Source organism: Tyto alba, unplaced genomic scaffold (genome assembly GCF_018691265.1).
Source record: "Tyto alba isolate M040663 unplaced genomic scaffold, T.alba_DEE_v4.0 Super-Scaffold_1, whole genome shotgun sequence".
In the NCBI taxonomy this organism is placed as follows: Eukaryota; Metazoa; Chordata; class Aves; order Strigiformes; family Tytonidae; genus Tyto; species Tyto alba.
Window position 1 is genome coordinate 19,952,605 of NW_024881261.1, and position 21,031 is coordinate 19,973,635.

Here is a 21,031-nt window from a genome sequence, read left to right on the forward strand (position 1 = left end):
ATAACCAAATAGTTTAGGCATCTGCTGGAACAGAGAGGATCAATTTCAAACCTACATAGAAAGGAATAGTTAATTACACATAGTGAAACAGATTCAACAGGAGTGATCAGGAAAGAGATATCCTCAAATAGACCAGGCTCATGCTTCTGGGAGGTGAGAGACTTGCATGCAATTTTGTGCTCCAGAGCAGAGAAGGGGATTCCAGCCAGGTTCTACCACATCTCATGTGAATGTTAACATCTGCTGCACCAATTAGTATGGGGTTAGAGTGGAGGGAGGATGAACATCTGACTTGCATTTCTGTGTTTGATAGTGAGGAAAGACCCCAAAGAGATAGGCACCATCCCATTTTAAGTCATTCCTTTAGCTCCAAGAAGGATGTTCTAGTATTTTTAGATTTAAAAAGTCTGCTCTGCTTTTTGTCTCTGTCATGGACGCTGCTATAGGCTTATCTATACTAAGGTTGTCTGTAAGTCTGCCCAGATTTGTTAAGTCGTGAGTATAAACTGATGACTGATTAGATCCTCAAGTGGAGTGCTGCCTAGAAAAGAAAAAATTTTGCTTTCTAGTGAGAATAGTTTGTCTCTTTGATCTCAATTGCTAACTTGACTTCAAGTAGAGCAGGATTGCGCTTGAAGTCCTATTTTGAACTACTTATAGTTTCAAATGCTTTCTTTTCTTTGCTGAAATTTTCTGGACATGGTTGCTGTCCAAACATCATGTATTAATTTAATTTGACCAACAATATTTTCAGGAACATTTGGAAGAACCATTTCATCCATTTAAGTAAAAAATGAATACATGACTTTCTTTGGAATAGGTCCACAGCTGAGAGAAGAAAGTAGAAAAACAGTATTTATTTCTGAGAAATGCTTTCGCATATTCTGTTGGTAGTTGGTTTGGACTTGGATGAGTTGGGGGATGTTGAAAATTGCATTTCCTGGAGGATCTGTGCATTTTTATTGTGATGTATGTAGGGATGCCTTTGGAGAAGGGAGAAGGAAGTTGGTGTCTGAAAGACTGTTTGACTCCAGCCCTTACACAAAACAGAGCTTTTATCTTGTGTCCAGCCTCCAAATTCCAGCTCATGAATTTACTCATCTGTTTTCACTTACAAATAAAAAGAGAGCCTAAAATGTTGCACTGACAGCAGGCTAGTAGTCTTACAGTTGTAAAGGCAAGCATTGACACGAGGACAAATAACCCCACCAATTTTCTCTTTACCTCCTTGGCTCTCCCCTACAGTGTATATTCCCAGGGTCACCAGTTAAACGTACCTCTGTCCTGCAGTCCATAGTCACTGAGCCTCGAGTACCTTGGCAGTGAGGCCACAGCTCAGGAATTCTTGGAAGCACCTGTTAGTGTAACTGTTCAACAAACCACTTAACCCAGGCTCCCTAAAGGGTGCCTAAGAGTACCTGCCCATGTAACCTATTATTATTTAAGTTGCGGTGAGTGACATTGCTTATTACTTTCCTTATAGCATATTTATGGGCTGCTCTTTGGAAGTTCCTTACAGCAGCATGCCTGATGTCAGGCAAAGGCTTTTGAGTGCTGTAGGGAAATCTGAATAAAGTTCCTATAATAAGACCCTTTCTCAGGAAGGACATCTCAGTAAGAGATCTGTGTAGGTTGCACACCTAGTTGTTGATTTGCTGTTTGTTAAAGATACATAAATAGAGCTAACAAAAATCATACTATATGGAGTACTTTGCAAGCTCTGATGTCTCATGGTACAGGATTATATGTTTTCAAGCCCTCATAATTGTTCCAGTTTTTCTAATGGAAGCAACAGCCATAGAATTTGTAAGACCAAAAAAAAAGTCTTGGCAGCAAGCTTCCTTATGTGGTTATTCCCAACATTTCTATAGCTAGAACAGAAGTCAAAACTGCATTTAATGTATAGTTATTTAAAATGATAGGCTAACTTATAAGCCTGGAAAAGAAAGAAGACAAGGCCATTTACAATATCATGTTGTAGCAATTACGGGTATTATTCATAAACCAGTTCCTCCAGAAAGCCACCCACCCCTTCTCCTCCCCCCATCTTCACCAGTTGCTTTTTCACTTGAATATGGTGATACAAAGACTACCCTTCAGAAAGCCAAATTTCAGGACAGCCATCATGTCTGTCCTGGACTTTCCCAGCCATTGCTAATGCCTACCTCTGTTTGGTATCTTGGCAGTTGCATAAGTAACAATCAAGAAATTGTCTCTTAACTGTTTTATTTTATATGTGAACATTTATTAAGACTTTACTGCAAGGAACATTCATGCTGGCACAGGTAATGTTGCACATACTTCAATAACAGTGCCAGTTCCAGATTTCAGAGTGTTCAGTTTGCAGCCTGAATGTTTTGTTATGACATGTTTTTTTCCATGTGGTAGTAAACTTAAAACTGGTGATGCCAAGTCATCGTCTGTGCTGCAGTAGTTTGGCATTGCAGTGTGGGACTTTCTTGAGCTGCTTAACCCTAGGGCTAGTTGAAGGGAATCAGGACGTGCTCATCCTCAGATCTGAGGAGCATAACAAAAGCTGTCACACAAGTTTATGACATTGTAGGTGTCATTTTAAGTCTGGTGGAACATGACTAGAGAGATTATATATAAAATTGGGAGTTGGAACTGGCTCGGCCTGATGGCAGGCTCAGCTCTACTAGAGCAAGACTTCGTGCTCTTGTCATAGCCAGTCTGCTGCTTGCTTCGTGTGCGAGCTCATTTACAAAATGTCCTTTCCCTGTGAGACTCATTCATCTCCCAGAGAGGGAGCCAGCCGGAGCGCCCAGGGCGGAGCAGGGGAGGCGGCGGGGAGGGAGCTCTGGCAGTCTGTCCGTCCTTGCCAAGCCAGCCCGGGGGTGTGCACGGGGACCGGGAGGAGAGGAGACACGCGTGGGACTGCGCGGACACAGGCTGCCACCTGCTGAGCGGGAGCAGGGAAAGACAGTCTGCAGCACTTGGTCCGTGCTTTCTGTGAACACTGAGGCAGGCTCTGGCTGTTGCCTTCCTTCTCCCCTAAAAACAACCATCACCACCACCCAGGGTGGTTGCTTAGAGTTTAAACAGATTTAAAGGAATTTAACTCTGAAGAGATTTGATTGAGAGGCTCAAAAATACTGAATTATTTAGGACCACTATCCATTCTTGGATAAATGAGGGGAGACTGTGTGGTATAAACTTAGTTGCCCCCCTGTCCCCTGAAGTACAGGAATAGGTGTTGTCCTCATGTCTTAGACCTTGACCCTCAAGACCCTTTGAGATCAGCCCAGATCACAGCTGCCCTTCCCCATGATCTGCAGTGGTACCTGTGGTCCCACCCAGAAGAGCAGAGGTGCCAGGCACAGCCTGCCCTGGCCCCATCAGGGACAGAGGCTGGCTTGCCAGGGGCCTGACTACACATCAGAGCAGTTTAAGGAATGTCGTAAGATGTTCCCTGCAGCTTCAGCTATCCCAGAGATATTCCTGGAGAAGGATCTTCATACAGTATGAACAAAGGACTAGGAAAAGAACAAGAAAGAGAACGTAAATCTTCAGATACTGATAATCTGGAACATCCTAATAGTGACTGTAGCATAAATATTCAGGAAATGAAACTGGGTACTTCTGCCTCATCATTTCTTGCTCATATCCCGATGACACACATACATGTATATTTATCCTCTCCTCTGGACAGCCAGTCATACGGACACCACTGTGGGAAGATGTATGGGAGGCAGGGTCAGTGAGTTCTGTGTGCTGCATGCCCCTGGGGTGCGGGAGGCTGAGTGCTGCCCCTCCAAGGACTGCACCTTTGGCTCTCTCTTGCTCTTGCTTTCCATCACTAACCCCTCCCCTGTGTTTGTTCAGGACCCTCTTTTCAGCATCCCTGCCATCACAGACATTTTTTGCTGATTCCCTGCTAGATTGCATGCTATGAAAATAGCACTTTGTCACAGTTGCTGGTTTATGGGAAAGGGCTCTCTAGCACACTGTCTGCCTTAAAAGTCTTGCTTGCAGTTTGGAAAGGAGCTTGAACTAAAACCACCGAAAAGTTATGCAGAAAACACTGACTGTACGTTAAGTTTTGTGATTGTTCCCACATCCCCTGTAATGCTCAACCGCAGCTCTGTACTAGAGGCTAGATACACATGGTGGGCATTTTTCTTCTTGCTAGCAGTGGGATAGCAGGAATGTGAGCTTTCCTTTCAAGTCCAAAATCAAAGTATTGACAAAGAGTAAGAGAGGAATGTGACTTCTGAGGTTGTATCTTCCCTCAAAACAAGAAAACTGTCTAACTCCAAGGCTTTTCCCAATACATTTTTAGTCTTCTCACGAATTCGTTTGTATTATTTTCCTTTCCTCTCCTCCATACAGGAAATAAGCCTACGGCTCTCTCACACTTTAATGTGCTTGTCATGCTATCTGTGCAGAAACATTTCAGACTTTTTGTACTCAGCACTTCATTTCTCAGCCATGTTTTTTCAAGAACTGGCAGCCTGCAGGATAACTTTAAAAATAATTTATTTCATATTGCAGCAATCCTGTATACTGGAGGTGTCTTGAACCTCTCCTGCTTTCTTCTGGTGTCACACTGTAATAGTGATCTTGTTTCTGTCTTCTCGTATGTGTTTGGTTTGCTTGCAGGGCAGCAGGAACTATTCTACAGTTTGCACTATGGGTGAACAGATGGGGTGGGTGTGCACAGCAAAACAGCCTGTGGAATTTGTGAACAGACTCTTCGCTCATGTGATCACTTTCGATTTGCAGGGGACTGAATTAAGATCATCTTTCTGGCTTTTTATTTCCATGTTCCTGTTCTTCTATTGTTGTTATTTTTAAATAACAATTGTTCTGGGTTTACTATTTAAATAACAAATGCAAGTGTTCTGTGAAGTTTTGGCTTCCTGAAGAGGGAGCTTCCCCTTTGTAATCTGCTTGTCAACTCATTCTCTGGGCAAGCTTCTGTTTCACTTTCCACTTGCTTTTCTGATGCTGGGTTTCCATAAAACAGGAGAGTTTTGGTTTTCCAAGTAATTTCTGTTGCTTTCATTTTTTATTTTTTTCTCCATAAAGCTGAGAAAATAATTATTTTACACTTATTGTGACACAGCCTTGTTGTTTGGGAGAAGGAGGCTGGACATGGCAAGTGTGGAAAGTGCAAAGCATAGAGTAAAGATACCAGAACTATATTTCAGTGAGCAGCTAAGGCAGTGGCAGTTGTTTTGCTTATCAGCATGAGACTCTATGTGGACTTTCCTTCTGAGAATGAAAAGTGAGAGCGAAAGGTGAAACAGTGCTAATATAACCTGCTTGGTATGATTTTCCTGTGCAGTCCTAGTTTGAATATGAGGCCAGAAGCAGGAGGCAGTGGAAAGCTGGGTGTGTTTCCGTGGGTCAGTAGAAGTAAATCACTTTCAGTCCCTAGTCCAGGTACTTTGAACTTGATCAGATGGCTCTACACTGCACTGCTGACTGTAATTTAGACACGCATGCACTCCTTTGGAAAACCAACTGCACAATATAATCAATCCTCTTATTTGATGCACAGTGTTTCAGTTAAGACAAAAAGGTATGATGTATGCTAACCACTAGTGTTAATGGCAGTCTGTGTTCACCCTTGAAGACATCTCCTAAGGAGAATATGTCTTAGGGACTTTTTTAAACCATTCTCATTATACTGAGATTGGGGAATTCCAGTGTGGTGAAAGAAAATTTTCTCATTCTATTTCACTGCCACAAATTTATGGGGCTTGATGCCCCCATTTTAAAATCTGCCTAGTTCAGCTCAATTACACTAACTGACCCACTGAATCCCTGAGAGGTAGACAATCTTAGGTTCTGGTGGCCAGATGTCTCACTTTGAGAGATAAAGCCAGAAGGCAAGAAAAGCCAGAGTTCAAGTCTAGCATGTGCCAACATAACTTTAAGCTACATTTATATCTTCCTGAGTGGGACATGGTACAGGGAGCAGCCTGTTTACCAGGGCTTGTCAGAGCATGGAGCTTTCCTTCCTTCCTGCCTTGGCTGTGCTTCTACGTAAATACAACCTAGGAAAGATGGCACAGCCCACACCACTGCTGTGATGCTTTTCTGAAAGGCAGACATGCGATTCTCTTATGTATGTGGAGCCTGGCCAAAACATGGCAATGAGCAACATACTGTTGCAGCATGTCAGATCTGTACACAGATAACACAGACACAAGTCACTTTTACAATGCTATGCCTTCATCAGTCCATAGGTGTACAAATGTGGTGCACAGCTATTAAACCATCCAGCTACAGCAGCCTCAAGGTTTTCCTTTGAAAACGAGCACAGTGTGGGGATTTTGGCAACACAGTAGCAGCAAGCTGTTTGATTAGACACTGAGAAAATGCAGAAAGGTTAGAGGCAGGAGGCTCCAAAGTGGAGTGGAAGGTTGGTACAAGTGGTTAACATCTATATGGAGCTTGAGACCTGGGGAAGAGCTGTACAACCTAAACCAGGTGTGGGCTTGGCAACAAAACATGCTCAGTGTCCTTCAGACCTTTAATGGGTCAACTCTATGAAAGGCTTAAAGTTTTTGAAGGTAATCTAAGTCCTGACTTTCCTATCAGGTTCCTGCTTAACACCATACACAGACTTCTAGCTATTTTCAAGGGCCATGCACTGCCCTGCCAGGCACCTCGCTTCCAGCAACGTGACCTTTTGGAGCAACCCCACGCAGATGTTGGTGCCTGACCTTGCATGGGGGTTGATTGTCAGCACCTGGCACGCTGCTGCCAGACCTGCCCAGCCCTTTCCACGCCCCTGGGGCCAGGTGGCAGCAATTGGACCCAAACCCACACAGGGGCACACCCTGCCTGGCAGGTGGGAGTGAGTCCAGGCAGCCGCCTCAAGTTTTGGCTGACTCCTGACACTGGCTGGAGCTTCTCTCTAGGGAACTGATGGCAGAGCCAAAGAAGAAAGTCATCCTGCTTACTGTGTGACCTAGAAAACTCAAACTTTTCCAGTGAGGTCACCTCTTCCGCTGAAAGATTTTGTGAGACTGAGTAAGTGTGCGGGTGGTTGGGAAAGGCCTCGCTGCAAAGCAGCTAGCACTATTGGTTCTCTGAATTTAGGAGCCAAGTCCTCTGCACTCTGTGATGGAAGAAAGGTAAGGGTTTTTTTTTTCAGGAGATTCATCTCCCTTTTTGTGATTTATTAACCTGAGTAAAAGGAAACCTAAAAAGGACAGCTATAGGTTGCATGATAAGAAGGAAAAAACTGAAGTTGCATGTTATGTAGGGTTTTTTTTTTGTTTTGTTTTTGTTTTTTTTTTTGTTGTTTTTTTTTTTTAATGACAGTGATGTTTTTGTTGTATCAGTTCCTGCATTAGAAAAGCTAGCATTGTGCACTTGCTTAAGGAGACTTCATAGTTTCTGCAGGTTGCCTTCCAAAAATCATGGTTCTGCTGTGCTGCTTCAGCTCCTGCTTCTTTAAAGGGTTTTAACATTAGAAAAGGCTTGCAATCATTGCAGAAGACAAGGGAAATAATTTTTACTTAGCACTAGGAGCTTTTTCATAGAAAACTCGCACATGTATACACACATAAATACACAAACAGGTACTTTTATACAAGGGAAAAATCTCATTTACAACGGAGTAGAATTTAATTACACAGCAAGACTTATATTCAAAATTAATCAGGTGTACATTATACATTTTTTTTCTGTTCAGGTATTCTTCCTAGTATGCTTCGTAGACTCTTAACACCAGAGTTTTCAGTTTGAAAAATTCAGCATCCCACCATTTTAATGTAAGCAAAACATCACATCAATTAAGTAATGTGGGACCATACATTTAGACTAAACTTTTTTTTCAAATGACTACTTCTTCTTTCTTGTGGTAGTGAATCCTGTAGCTGGACTCTTATATTGTAGCTTTTTGTTAAATAAGCCATAAAACTTCTCCTTCCAGATCTTAACAACCGAAAAGAAGCTAAAACTTTTTTTAAAGGAAAGATATTCTATAAAAATTGTAATTATTCCTTGTTCATATAATAACTTACTTGAATTAATCAGAACTTCCAATTAAAATTGCATTAAAAAGCTTTGTTATTTATATTATTGGAAAAATACTAATTCAGTCGGAAATAATTTTCAAATGACTCTGTCCTATGTCTCTTCCAAACTACCAAAACAGGTTTTACTTAGGTCAGCACTATCATTGTAGGAGTTTCTACCTTCCTGAGTGCAGGTTTGGCTTTGCTCAGTGTCATCATTGTAAGACTGTCCCTCTTCCTGACAGATGGAAACAGCTGCCTTCAGTTTTTCCTCAATTTTATCAGCTGCAGTGCACATCTTAAATTCTCTCAAACTGCTTATTAGGGTTCCATAGGCTCCTTTTATTCCATGTCTTTGATACCAGACTTGAAACAGCTTAATCTTCTGTTCAGATGTATCACTAAAATAATCCCGAACAGTTTGATCTATGATGGGTTCTGGTACTTTGTGATTACGAACAAATGTCTTGACTTCTTGGAGCGTCATCTCCTCCACAATACCAGCTACATGGCTGCTCAGGTCAACATCTAGAAACATATAATGAAATAAATGCTCTTAGCACTTACATCTTACCATTTTTTATTACTTGCACTCAGAGTTTATACTTTTCCTATCCAAAACATACTAAGTTTCAGGTACTCATGACTCAGTATGTTTTACATGTGATTTTTTTACAATATATAGCATGTCTGCTTTTACATGTTCCTACCAGATGCTAGGTAATGCAGATATTTAGGGTTGCATCCATATTGCTTTCTACCACTTGAAATAGAATCTCAGTTCACTCTGTAACCTATTCTGTTTTTCTCTATCAGTAAAGTCCAGTCATCCTGCATGTACCTGTTTTGCCAAAAATAGCGTTTGGAAAGGTCCTGGAGCAGGACAGGTCTTTTGTTGTGATACGGCCTTGCAGCTTATGTTATTTTCCTATTGTGTTTTACTACTGTGGATTTGCCCTTGAACATACAGTAGGTTTCTGTTTCTGTGATCCCACTGCTGAGTGTGGGACTATGCCATTATTATAATTATTGATGATTCTAGAAATCCAGTTTGCTGCCTCCTAGTGTCTATGTCACATGCAGAACAGAAAATCACCTGTTGTCAATTAGTAATTGCTTCTTATACAACAGAAATTCCTCCTGAGGCAAAACTTTGATACCATTAAATACCTTAATAAGCACAGTATGAATTAGCATTTCTTTAATGAGTGGTTACTGTTGTGCTAGAATGACAGCTCTAGGCAGTGGCAAAGTCTACACTAAGAACACCCTTTTTTTTGTATAGGATTTACATGTCTCTTCTTTTTTTTTTTTTTTCTTCTATTGAATTTTGAGAAATTACTTGTCTCTTACCTGTGTATATGAGAGGTACATTGTCCTGAAAAGAGAAGCAAGAGACAAATGAGTAGAAACAAGTTTTGTACAACACCAACCTTATATAAGACGATAAACACGTTTTATGACATTTGATTTCTGTAAATTTATTTTAGTTTTCTGCACTATTCCCCTATTTTGAGGGAATCAGATTAGACAGACAGATCTCTTTTGACTTGGATAAGCTTTGGGAAACACCTTACAATTGCTATTGCCTAAAAGTATGCATGCGGACAGGTACCCTGGGTCAGCAGAGGCCTGATGATTTATGAAGTTTTGATCTTGGTCATGTAACTTAGGAAGCATGTCAATAAATCCTGAAGAAATAATGCAGGGTTTCTCTTACTTCTCCCCAAAGTGTCCTCGTGGTGAAATTTACCTCATTAATGTCCTAGAAAGAGGCATGCTTGGGGGGTCCCAGTATAATTTAAATGGAACAAAGTTCCTTGGATGAAGCTGAGTTTTTTGTGATCTAAGCAACAATACTTACATAAGAAATCCCTGGTTTGGGGACTACTTCACCTGGCTTCTCCTTGCTAGTAAGACCCTTCTGTCTTTTCTTGTCTGAAACAAAAAAGCATTTTTAAAATCCAGGGCAGATTATATCTCTCCTCTGGACATTAAGAATATAAAATATCATCTGAGCAAGCAGCTGGATATCTTATTCAGAGTATGATAGGAATAGGGAATCACTTACAATAGATTATTGCTCCAGCTATTGCTAGTACTACTAACACAGTTATCAAAGCAATGGTCCACTCTGGCACGCGTGTTTCTGTTGGAACAGTAGAAACGTTACATGAAAATTAAGTCAAGAAATGCAATACAGCAACACACTCTAAATTTTAAACAGGATTGCATCAGATTATAAAAACCCTTATGTTGTCCCCTAATGGCAGAAACTACCTCTTTGTTAAAGTCTTACCTATCAGAAGTCACCCCTAAAAAGGACTAATATCTCCTACACCTGCACAATGATCAAGGGAAAAGATCAATCATGTTCCACAGGTCAATACAGGGCTGAGTAGATACAATGCCCTTAACTGCCAGGAATCACTGTGGGTCATTGTGTAAAACCATACAGTTACAATAGCCTCTCAAAATACAAAAAGATGCTAGACCATTCTAAGTTTTTAAATGGTACCTTTCATTCCACACACAGTGTCTGAAGTTGAAGTACATTGTTTTTCAATTACTCCACTTTCACATCTGTAGAAAAGATGAACAAAAATTATGGGATTTGTTTATCTCTTTATAAACTCTGTCAAGAGAGAAAATAAAAATCTTCTAACACTTTATCAGCTAAATATTTCATATATTAAGATGCTGGAGTTTGGAAGTTAATAAGTATGAAAATGGTATGTAAAGGTATGGTAGTGGAAAAAAGTTTGGAAACTATTTTCTAGGTGTAACAGTAGATCACAGGAAGACAACAGGGAAGCTCAGATACTTCATTACATTTTTTGAAAAGTATACACAGACTTGTTAGATGTATACAAGTTTTTCTGCCTGCCTTTGGAAAGCCTGTGTGCATACAAGTTGAGCTAAGTCAGCTCAACAAGCTTAAGTGCATAGGAAAACTAGTATGTTTTCCCTCAGGTTATATATTACCTTAGCCTCTGTCTTGAAACTGGCTGGAAAAAAAAGTGTGATAATATACAATACTAACAATTTCATATTTAACAATGAAGGCATAAACTTACATGGTACATGGATCACAATGGCTACATGGCACAGAAGAATTGCAAAAATGGTTCTTTGCACAGGTGCATTCTGTGTTCTGTGCTGGTGTACAGTTCTTTGCAACCTCCAAACCTAAAATAAATTTCTTAAAGTTTGTTAGTTTGAAAAAGTAGGCTTTAGAAGCATGAGCTCTTGTCCTCAGACTTACGTGCTTTTAGCTTTACCACTGCTGGCACTGGTGAGGCTTAATCGTAAGAACATATGAGCCCTGCTGCCAGAGTACTGGAAATATGGAGATGGCAGAGACCTCTGCTGGCCAAGAGCTCAAAAACCTGATCACACAATAAAGTACTTGCTAGAAGAGGACTCATTTGGCAACACCAAATGTTGTCAGCTTCCTTTTCCCATTCAGAAGTAAGCCAGAAGTAAGGTCATAAGATCACGTAGCCCATACTTCTGCTTGATGTCAGAGACAGGTTCTTTACTCTCCCTGACAGACAAGTTTTATCTCTTCTTGAGGACCACCAGTGGTCAGGAATTCCACTCTATCTTTTTAGCTAACATATTTCCTGCTTAAGTATCAAAACAAGTGAATTAATTTTGTCCTCAGTGTTTATGATGAAGCTATCTCCATCTATGAAAAATTATTTCTGTATTAACAATTGCTGTAAGTATCTACCTACTATGAAAGCTATTTTCATAGGCATATAGAAATAGAATGAACTTTTGAGTTATTACAGTCAGTGCCCTGCTGTAATGGGAAATCATGTTATCTTTCAAAATTTGATGAAGCTCTATTGTGAAACCAGTGCTGAAGCCACTTACGGAAATATCAAACATGAATGATCCTAAGAATGGTTCTCATGGAACTTCAGTGGTAATTTTCTTCCTGCCTCATGTTTTCTACTGACTTCTCTTCAACTACATTATTGCCCATGGAATAATGTGACAAGTCATCCCATTATCCTTTTTTCCCCCCTTCAGCTTAACTAATAGTTTCCTTTCTGGCACTATACAAAATACTGAATTGTTCTGCTGTACTTAATTTCATTACCCATCCAAAAGTGCTTATTGTAGTAGCTAGTGAGAGGAAAAATTTCTACGCATATGGAGGTGTTACAAGAAGGCGGAAGCACTAAAGGTCAATATTTGATCTGACTACAACCATATTGGAGCTAAGAGCTGTCTCTGCTCACTAAACTCGATTTTGGATATGAGGAATGCAGAGCTATCATTCCTTAAATCCAAGTATACTAGAACTACAGGACACCTGGTAGAACTGGTAGGATATCTATTTAACAGATTTAAGAAAAAAAAAAAAAAATCTGTGATGGGTATTTATGCAACAGGTAGTGAATTTGTGGAACCTGGTGTCCTGTCGCAGGTTCATGCACAAAGGGCTCATAAATAGATACTAAAACCCCTACTAAAAAGGTAGGGATGGACCTTCTAACATCCTTTCCTACAAGCAGTGGATGCTGGTAGACTTTGCAGGGAACAGACAACAGAAAGTAGACATTTTTTTTCTTCTTTTCTCTACATAGCACTTCTTGCCTCCACTGCTGAATGCAGAATACTGGGGTAGGTGGACCACTGTTCTGACCCAGCAGGGCATGCCTCCATCTCATAATTTGACCCTGTATCACACACACCATCTTGAATATATAAAATACATTACTCTATCAGCTCCGCCAATTTTAAATAATATTATTAATTACATGAAACACTACAAAAGAAACCATTGGGAATTCTCACATCCTTGCTGCTTATAACACCTCTTTTTTTAAACAGAGGGCAAAGAGAGAGCTTTTCTTCCCTGACTCTAACCAGTTTGTATAGGGTCTGTTTTGCAAGGACTGCTCTGGCTGAGCAAGGATAGATATAAGGAGAAATAACGGACCAATGTAGTTTGTTCTTCCTACTTTGTGCTTGATGAAAGGGAACTGGAGGATAAACTTATGACTTTGTCATAAATTCCTTCATGTACTACCACTAAAACATTTTAATCTGTGTGCTAGCAACTGTTCAAAGATTGTAGAGACTTTTAAGTCAAATCCTGTATCAAAAAAAAGAGTCATTGCTAGAGTTGCTATTTCTATAGACATACCGAATATGCTGTCACATAAATAGCATCTCAAACACTTATTCAAATCATTGTTATGATCTATGTACTCCTTGCCATCTTCACATGGTCTGCAGTGTGCATTGATATCTGTTGGGCAATTGATACTTTTAACAAAACCTGTAGAGACAGAAAAACAAGAATTAAGTTTTGCAATGCCTTTGGATGGAAGCCATCAGCTCTAAGTCTTACATCACACTTTCTTTTTAATCCCTAATACTTCCTGGTTTAGAAATATTGACAGAGTCTATATTCTTTACACATATGTATCTGCTCTTCAGGAGTGTAGTATTCATAAGATCTGATTATCCCTCCTCTTTCTCTAATTTAGGACTGAAGAACACCCCAAACAAAACTGTGCACGCAAAGCTGGAAAACCCATGAATAGATGGAGTCTCGTAGGCAAAAGCCTGTGCTTGCACTTTTTAAATCTCTTTCAAAGATGTGTATGTAATTCTTAGCCCTCTTGTGACAAGCATGTTATGTGAGGACTACTATCTGTAGTGAAAAGTTATTGGTGCACTGAGCTCAAGAAATACTTTTGAAGTGTCTGATATTCTGTAATAGTTAGATACAGCTAGATTGAAGCATTGCATCCAGGAAACCACAGCACGCTGTTTAGCTATCCCAGCAGAAAGCAAATTGTGCGTGTTGTGGTTTCCACTCCTGTTGCTTTTCAACACTGTCTTAATGATACTCACCACGTTTACATTTCTTGCAACACTGAGCACCTAAATTGTATTCATCCAGGTTACACTTAATTTCTCTCTTAGCAACAATCCTTCTTGTAATTAATTTATTGTATGTTATGTGTGTTAGAGCTTCAGTATTATTTTTGCATTGTGTTTCAATAATGAAGCAAACCACCTAGGAGAGAAGAACAGCAAGTTATACCAAAAAGCTGTCGAGAACTGTAGGTGTTTTACTACTAGCACAGAGTTACATCAGTACTCTTACTCTATTGCTAAACATATTGATAATCACCTCCTTATTAAAGTTGTTCATTACTTCAGAGGACAATAAGGACACATTAGATTTAATGCTATCAATCCTACCACTACAGATACTGATCTGAACATTCATACTTAAGAACAGGTCCATACTTCTGAGTTGTAGCAGGTGACCTCATGTGCCTAATTACAGTGTAAAAGAAAGGAACTCCCATTGTTTTCTTGAAGAGCTTTCTCTGCCTCAGATCACTGTGCCTATATCTGCCCTTTCTTAGCCAGTAATAATAATCTTCCATACAGAACTTCCTTAATTCAAATGATACCTTTCTTAATTTCTTGCCACCCTATTGTTGCTTGCAAACTGAACAGTGTTAATGCATCTCTGAAAGAAAAAAAAAAAAAAAAAAAGTTTTAATCTTGGCCAAAAATACTCAATTTCTAAAATGATCTTGGTTTTGCTTTGTTTTCCAATTCAACTATTTTTCTCCTTAGTAGATGATGCCTATATATTCCTGAAAGAAGTATCACTCCCCTTTCAAATTAATTTTCACCCTAACCCATTTCTTTGAATGCACTGTCAAGTTAAATTGCATAATGCTTGGTGTTTTTTATTTTTTTCCTGTTACTAGTCAGTAGTGACTTTACTAGCCATTGCTGTCCTGCCTCTTTTCATATGATAATAAGAAAGCACTGTGGACCAGAGGCCAAACCATTCTTTTTTTTTTTTTTTTTCTATTTTGGGAGTAAGGTGGGAAAATGAGAAGGATAGATCTGCTATAGTTTGCCTTCCTCTTGGCAGTGGTTTGTGGAGAATTCTGTATATACTTTGCATGGACTAACTAGGAGATATCTGTATAGTGAAGCTATGTAATGCTTGTTGGCAGGAGAACTAGACTCCCTTCTAGAAATACTATTAAGTCACTATAGAGCCTTAACAGAAGCTGTCAAATGGATGTGTGAAATTAGTGTGATTTGTTTTCCTTTTGCTGGGGAGAACCATCTTACTGAAAAGTGGGATAGAAAGTCAGATTAAAAAGTAATTACTAAAATGCAGTCAGGGACATATGTCCAGTCTGGTTTGGCTTTCCGTGAAGCAGGGTAAAGCCCTGCACCTCTATTGTTCCTCTGTTGCTCCTCTGCCACGTGTCAGACTGGGCCGAGGGAGGGGATGCTCACAGGACAACACTGGGAGGACATGTGTTGCCCTGGCTCTTGCAGCTGGATGATCGTGATGCCCTGACCAGCCTGCGTGCCATGGGGTCTTGGCCAGCAGAAGGGTCCAGAAGTGAGGGGGGTGCTGGGGCAGGGAGACCCTGAGGCAGCACGATGGATCTTTGGCTGCCCCAGGAAAGCCGATGGTGCCAGGTGGCTTCCAGCCCCGAAGGTGCAGGTGGTGTGGCTGCAGCGGATAGGAGGCCAACGCAAACACCACTTGTGGCGTGAGGAAGTTGGTGGGGAAATGACTTCTCTGTCTCCCCACGCTGATGGAGAAGTGGTGACTCAGCAGTGCGAGGGAGGAGTGCGGCACCGGCCCCGCCTGCTCCCTGCTGCTCTCCAATGCCACAGCTGATGCTCTGAAGAACCTGTCCCAGCTCGCTGGTGTCTGTCCTGCTGTGAGGGCCTAGCTCCCTCCTCCTTGCCTGCCCTCACAGCCCCAGGCAGGCACCCTGCTTTTGGCACCTGAATATCCCCTTTTTAGACCAGAGAAGCCTTTTTTTTTTTTTTTTTTTTTTTTGGGGGGGGGGGGAGAGGAAAGATCCTGCAACAGTAAAGAGAAGAGGGAGGGTGAAGATTATCATGGCCCTAATGCGCCCAGGAACAGTACCTGGGCACAGCAAAGAAACTGAACGGCACCGGCCAAGCCTAGAGCACACACAAAGAAAATGGCCAGAGTTGTGCAGAAAATGGGATATAATGAAAGAAGAAAACATCTTTCTAAATTATTAGTATCAGTAAAACAGCTGATTTGTGTCTGTATGTGTGTTACTGAGCACCTGCAATCACAGTGTGTGCACAGACACAGCCTTCCCTCACGTGAACAAACCTCTCTGCTTCTTGCTTATGCTTTCATACAAACGAGCTATGCTGATACAGTGAGGGGGGACAGAAATGTAATACTTTTTAATGGAAGCCCTCTGCTGTCACTCATGGAGATGAACTTCCTGGTACACTTACAAGAAGTGGGGATCACTTCTCAGAATTTGACACTTAAGCAGCACCGAACACCTACATTGGTTCTGCTTGCAGGGACATCTTACACCTCCTTCCTGTACGAGGAATAATGAGAAAACTCTGGAGATTTTTTTTCAAAGCAACACTAATTTTCAAACTTCTCTCCCCCTGCTTAATAGCGATACATTTCCTATATAAAAATTTCGGTGTGTCTTTTAGGAGAAAAAAAAAAAAAGTCAATAGTCATTTAGCTTCCTGTGCACACCTTAATTGCTTTCTTTATTGTCACTAAGTAGCAAACGCTCATAGCAACAAGGAAGCGCTTTAGGGGCTTTTACAGAGGCAGGGGTGATAGGTGCTTTTTTATGATGTGTACATTCAAACAGCGGCTGCGCATTTTCAGCCTAAAATGACTCACAGATGCTATTTTCTACCTTTCTCTTCTTAACCTAAAAAATGGTTGTCATGTCTAAACTGAAGACTTAGATAGAACTAAGCAGTCAATGGGAATAAAATCAATCAACTGGGGATATCTGACCTTAGCAGAATCCATAAAAATTATAACGAGACCATTTTTTTTTTTTTTTGTTTCTCTCCTTTTGAATTGCCCGGGCATTTAAGAGAGCTTTCTACTTTGTCCCCCTCCTTCACTCCTACCGAGTCCTCCAAAATGCTTTCACCAACAGGCATCTGCTAAGGAGACCTATAAAACCTGTTTTCATTGTGTTCCTAGGGCAGAGTGACAGGATCTTTTGTATCTTTGAAAACTCGTGTCATTTTGGGATTCTCAGGCCTCCAGTTCTTCCTGTATCAGAGTATTCTTCATAACAGGTCAACTTCCTTCAACTGAAAAGTTTCAGCAGACCTACTTTATGGGGATGTAATCTCAGCTTTGGAAGTGTGTGAACATGTTATTTTCATACAGGACTTTTTAAAGCTTTACAGCTTTTAACCTTGAGAAAAAAAAATGTTACTGCTTTCTCTTGTTATCGTTATAATACATTTTCTTTTTAGCAAACTGCTTCTCCCATCTGTAATCCATAGATGCATTTGGATGAAAAGGCTGATGCCTTCAGAACTTGGTTGCCTTTTTTTTTCTAGTCCACATTTGTTACATGGGGCAACATGCATGAGCTCATCAGGGGCTTTCTGAGTGTTAAAAAAAGGGGGACAAGGGGATTTTTCTTGCTTTTTTTTTCCCTAGTGGGAGCTGAGAAAAACTAACTAATTTTCTGAGTTTTAATTTGCTTCTGATACTTTTGACACAGTTGCTAGAATTAGCTCCATTTTAATAGTTTTCTATGTAATTAATCTCTCTTGCATTAACCCTTACAATATGTTTTTTTCAAAGGGTAATTTCACACTGTTTGTAAGAGGATTCTCTATTCCAATTCTTTTACTATGTTAAGTAATTTCTGCTTCCACTATCTCCAGTACCATTTTTCCCATCTCTTTTTTTTTTTGTGCCACCAAAGTAGAAGTTTATAGTTAGTACCGAAATAACCACTAAAAATATTATTTTGTGTTCTAAAATCGTTTGAGAAGGACAAAAAGAATCCAGTTCCATATTCTGAAACCCAGCAATGGGAGTTGGTATTTCCTCACAACTAGAAGCATCCTGAGCTTCTAAAATTTCATGTGAGATGCATATGTTCTGTACCTGTGAGAGTAAGAAGCCTCAGTTACTGTCCAGTGTCTTAAAATAGCCGCTGTCCATATTCAATTGATTGCTATTTCACATCTCGGCTGACTGACATGCAAATTATAGCAATATATTGGAGGGTGGGCAGGGGTTGAATGGTTGGTCATTTTGGTTTTTTTTTTTTTTTTTTTTTAATTTCCATTGTTAGGAGTACTATACTAGTAAACACCTAATTAATACTACACAGTTTGAGAGAGTTGGAGCAATATTAACAGCTCCCACCTCACTTTGATATTGTGGCTAAGGATGAGTAGGAGCTGGACAGCGCAGAAATTCAGCAATTCTTCTTCCTTTTCCTTTTGTAACACAATAGTTTTCTTGTTGGCACTTCCTCTGTTCAGTAAGTTGCCTCAAAGATAAAGGCAGTTAACTGTGAAAATAGGAGCAGACACATTTTTCCAAAATTGGGGCCCTTATACTTTTCACTTTAGTCTTGGGTCATCCCGTGACGTTATGGCTGTTTATATGTATACATTTAAATGTGTGCATTAGTTGTCTAGGTGATGAGAAAGAAGGGTCAGTGCAGTAATGTAAGAGTCCTGTTTTCAAAGGTATGTCTCAGATTTTCAGAAAACTGCCTGCTCTGTAGTCATATCAGATAATTACAAAATATTTAGATAACACTTCTCTCTTTTAACATGGCCTATTCCTTTAAAGCGTGTCTCTAAATGGTATGTAGCTTTGCAGCTTGTTTTACAGGATAAAGTTAGGTGTTTTCTAACTACGTAGGCCATTGCTATTTTGCATGACTATCCCTGCAGCTGCTTATACTTTACTGCAACATGGAGCTCCTTGCAAAATTGAGGTCTCAATTCAACAAACTGCATCCATGTTCTGGTTTAATCAAATTAGTATATCAAATGCTGCCCAGGTTTACTGATTTATAAGTAGTGGAACAACATGTTAATAAAATCCCATAATTTTTTAAAGATGTAAAGGATGTGGAAGTGCTAAAGTCTTTCTAAGGGGTACTGAAATCTGGAAGCAAATGCAAAATAAGAATAGTTATATTTATTTTCTGAGAGCAGTGCAATAAGAGAAAGTATTTTTTAATCTTAATTTATATTCTGAATAGCTCCAAGATACTGAGCTAGACTGATGTTTCTGCCAGTTTTTTACAGGAATATATAATACACACTTCTGTCAGCAGATGAAAATGCTTCTTTTTATTTAACTATGCTCTGATGCTTTGTGGAGGGACATGGATATAACCTTCTTAATCACTTTAAATAGTTTACTACCTGTTATGTAATAAATCAGATCAGAGTTTGCGTAGTTTTTACCATAACACCTGATTTTAACCTGCCAAACCCCAAAGCAAACTGCATTCATTAGCAACGTAACCACACTGTGAAGAGATTTTTTTGAATGTGAACTCCAGTGAGTTCTCTCTGAAATAAGTGAGAACTGGGGTTGGGGAAGCAATGTATATTGCACCTATGTTTCCAGGCAGGTCACGGCTCTGCTGCGCAGCGGGGCTTACAGCGACCTGCCTGGTCCCTGCTATCTTCCCTCTGGGTTCTCGGAGCGGGGCTGCCGGGGCGCAGGCAGAGCCAGGGCGTCTGCCCCCGCGGGTGCCCAGGTCTCTCTCCCCCCAGGAACTTGCTGCCACTACAGCTCTTAGGCCTAATGTACCTGCACCAGTGGAGACCCCTGTGCTGCAGACACTGCAACACTTCCTTATCTTCCTTGTCGACAGTAGCCCTTCCAAATGAGTGTTTGTGAAGGTAACTTTACTGATGACTGTTAGACACGTGACCTAAGCTCTGAAGCTTCAGAGACTTACACTGTGCCCAGGGGATGATTAAGGCAAGAAAGGAAGGCCCTGCCTCCCTACTTCCAGTAAATGCTGTACTTCATGCTACTGGACTTGGGCTATTTCTCTAGCTTTTCCTGGGTCACTGTCAGTAGTGGTTCAAAACTCCTCTGCCACAGGTAGAAGTTTTGTTGCTTTACCAGATCACTTTGCACTGCACCTCAGGGATCCATGACAAGTCAGCTTTTCACAAACACGGTCTTTGCCCAGGGAAGATGCCCAGCCATAGGTCTAACCGTGAGGTCAGGGCTGGACCTGGATACTGCACCTGCCTCTCCAGTGTCTCTGGCCAGGTCCCGGTGGCTGTGGACCGAGGCCAATGTCAGCTGTCCCTGGGGTCCCCCGCAGCTATGGCACATGGCCCCGTGTCCCTGACAGCTGCCTGCAGCCATCCCTCTTTTCTTTCTCTCCGCTTTTCCACAACTCCCACTTCTCTTCACGTGGCACCCTAAGAAGTGACTGTAAAACCATAAAGTGGCTGAACTTGAAGGTGGGTTTTTTAAAGGCATGGAAAACAAACAAACAAGCAAACAAACAAAAAAAAAAAAAAACAAAACAAAAAAAAAAAACAAACAAACAAAAACCCGCTTGAATGAATTAGCCGAAATCTCGAAAGCCAGTTTGGAGCGCCGGGGGCGATCAGAGAGAGAGCCAGCCGGCAGCGCCCCGGCCGGGGCTGGCCCCGCCGCCCGCCCCGCTCACCCGCTCGGGCAGATACTTACGAGGAGCTGGGGAAGGAGCCCCCGGACCATTCCGCCGCCCAGCGCTATCCCGCACCCTCCAGCAAAGTGAAACCGACCCGTCCCAGCACGGAACGGGCTCCCTCCCGCTTGCGCCCTGCCCACGCCCGGCTCCTCCCATGTTGGTAAACACGGCGCGGGTCCGCCCCCCGGCCCGGCCACGGGTGGCGCGGAGGGGCCGGCCCCGGGCAGGGGCTTCGGCCCCCCCCCCCCTTGACCCCGCAGTTCTGCCCGAGGGCAGCCGCCGGCTCTCTGCGCTGAGCTGCCCCTCTGTGAATGGGAGCCAAGGGCACGCTGGCCCCTTCGGGGAGTCGTGGGCGCCACGCTCCCCACGGGGATGGTGTTTGGGCTGTATGAGGTCGGGTGCGCCCTCTTGGCAGCTTGTGAATGCCAGGCACGACCCTGAGGTCACAAAGTAAAATGCCAACAGGCTTTGGGCTGGTCGTGAGGTGTTTTCTTCCTGTGCTTCAGTTGC

The 21,031-nt window shown here is 41.5% G+C and overlaps 1 protein-coding gene across 1 annotated transcript; it reads right to left on the reverse strand.

Annotated features, from left to right (window-relative positions):
- Positions 1 to 7,467: 7,467 nt before the first annotated feature.
- Positions 7,468 to 20,630, reverse strand: FAS (Fas cell surface death receptor). Its single transcript, XM_033001772.2, has 9 exons — positions 20,539 to 20,630; positions 13,878 to 14,043; positions 13,162 to 13,296; positions 11,075 to 11,186; positions 10,516 to 10,580; positions 10,069 to 10,146; positions 9,862 to 9,935; positions 9,351 to 9,375; positions 7,468 to 8,525 (listed from the first exon to the last, which is right to left on the reverse strand). The coding sequence occupies exons 1-9, from the start codon at positions 20,566 to 20,568 to the stop codon at positions 8,110 to 8,112; spliced, it is 1,101 nt and encodes a 366-aa protein (XP_032857663.2). The 5' UTR covers positions 20,569 to 20,630; the 3' UTR covers positions 7,468 to 8,109.
- Between the last annotated feature and the right edge of the window lie 401 nt (positions 20,631 to 21,031).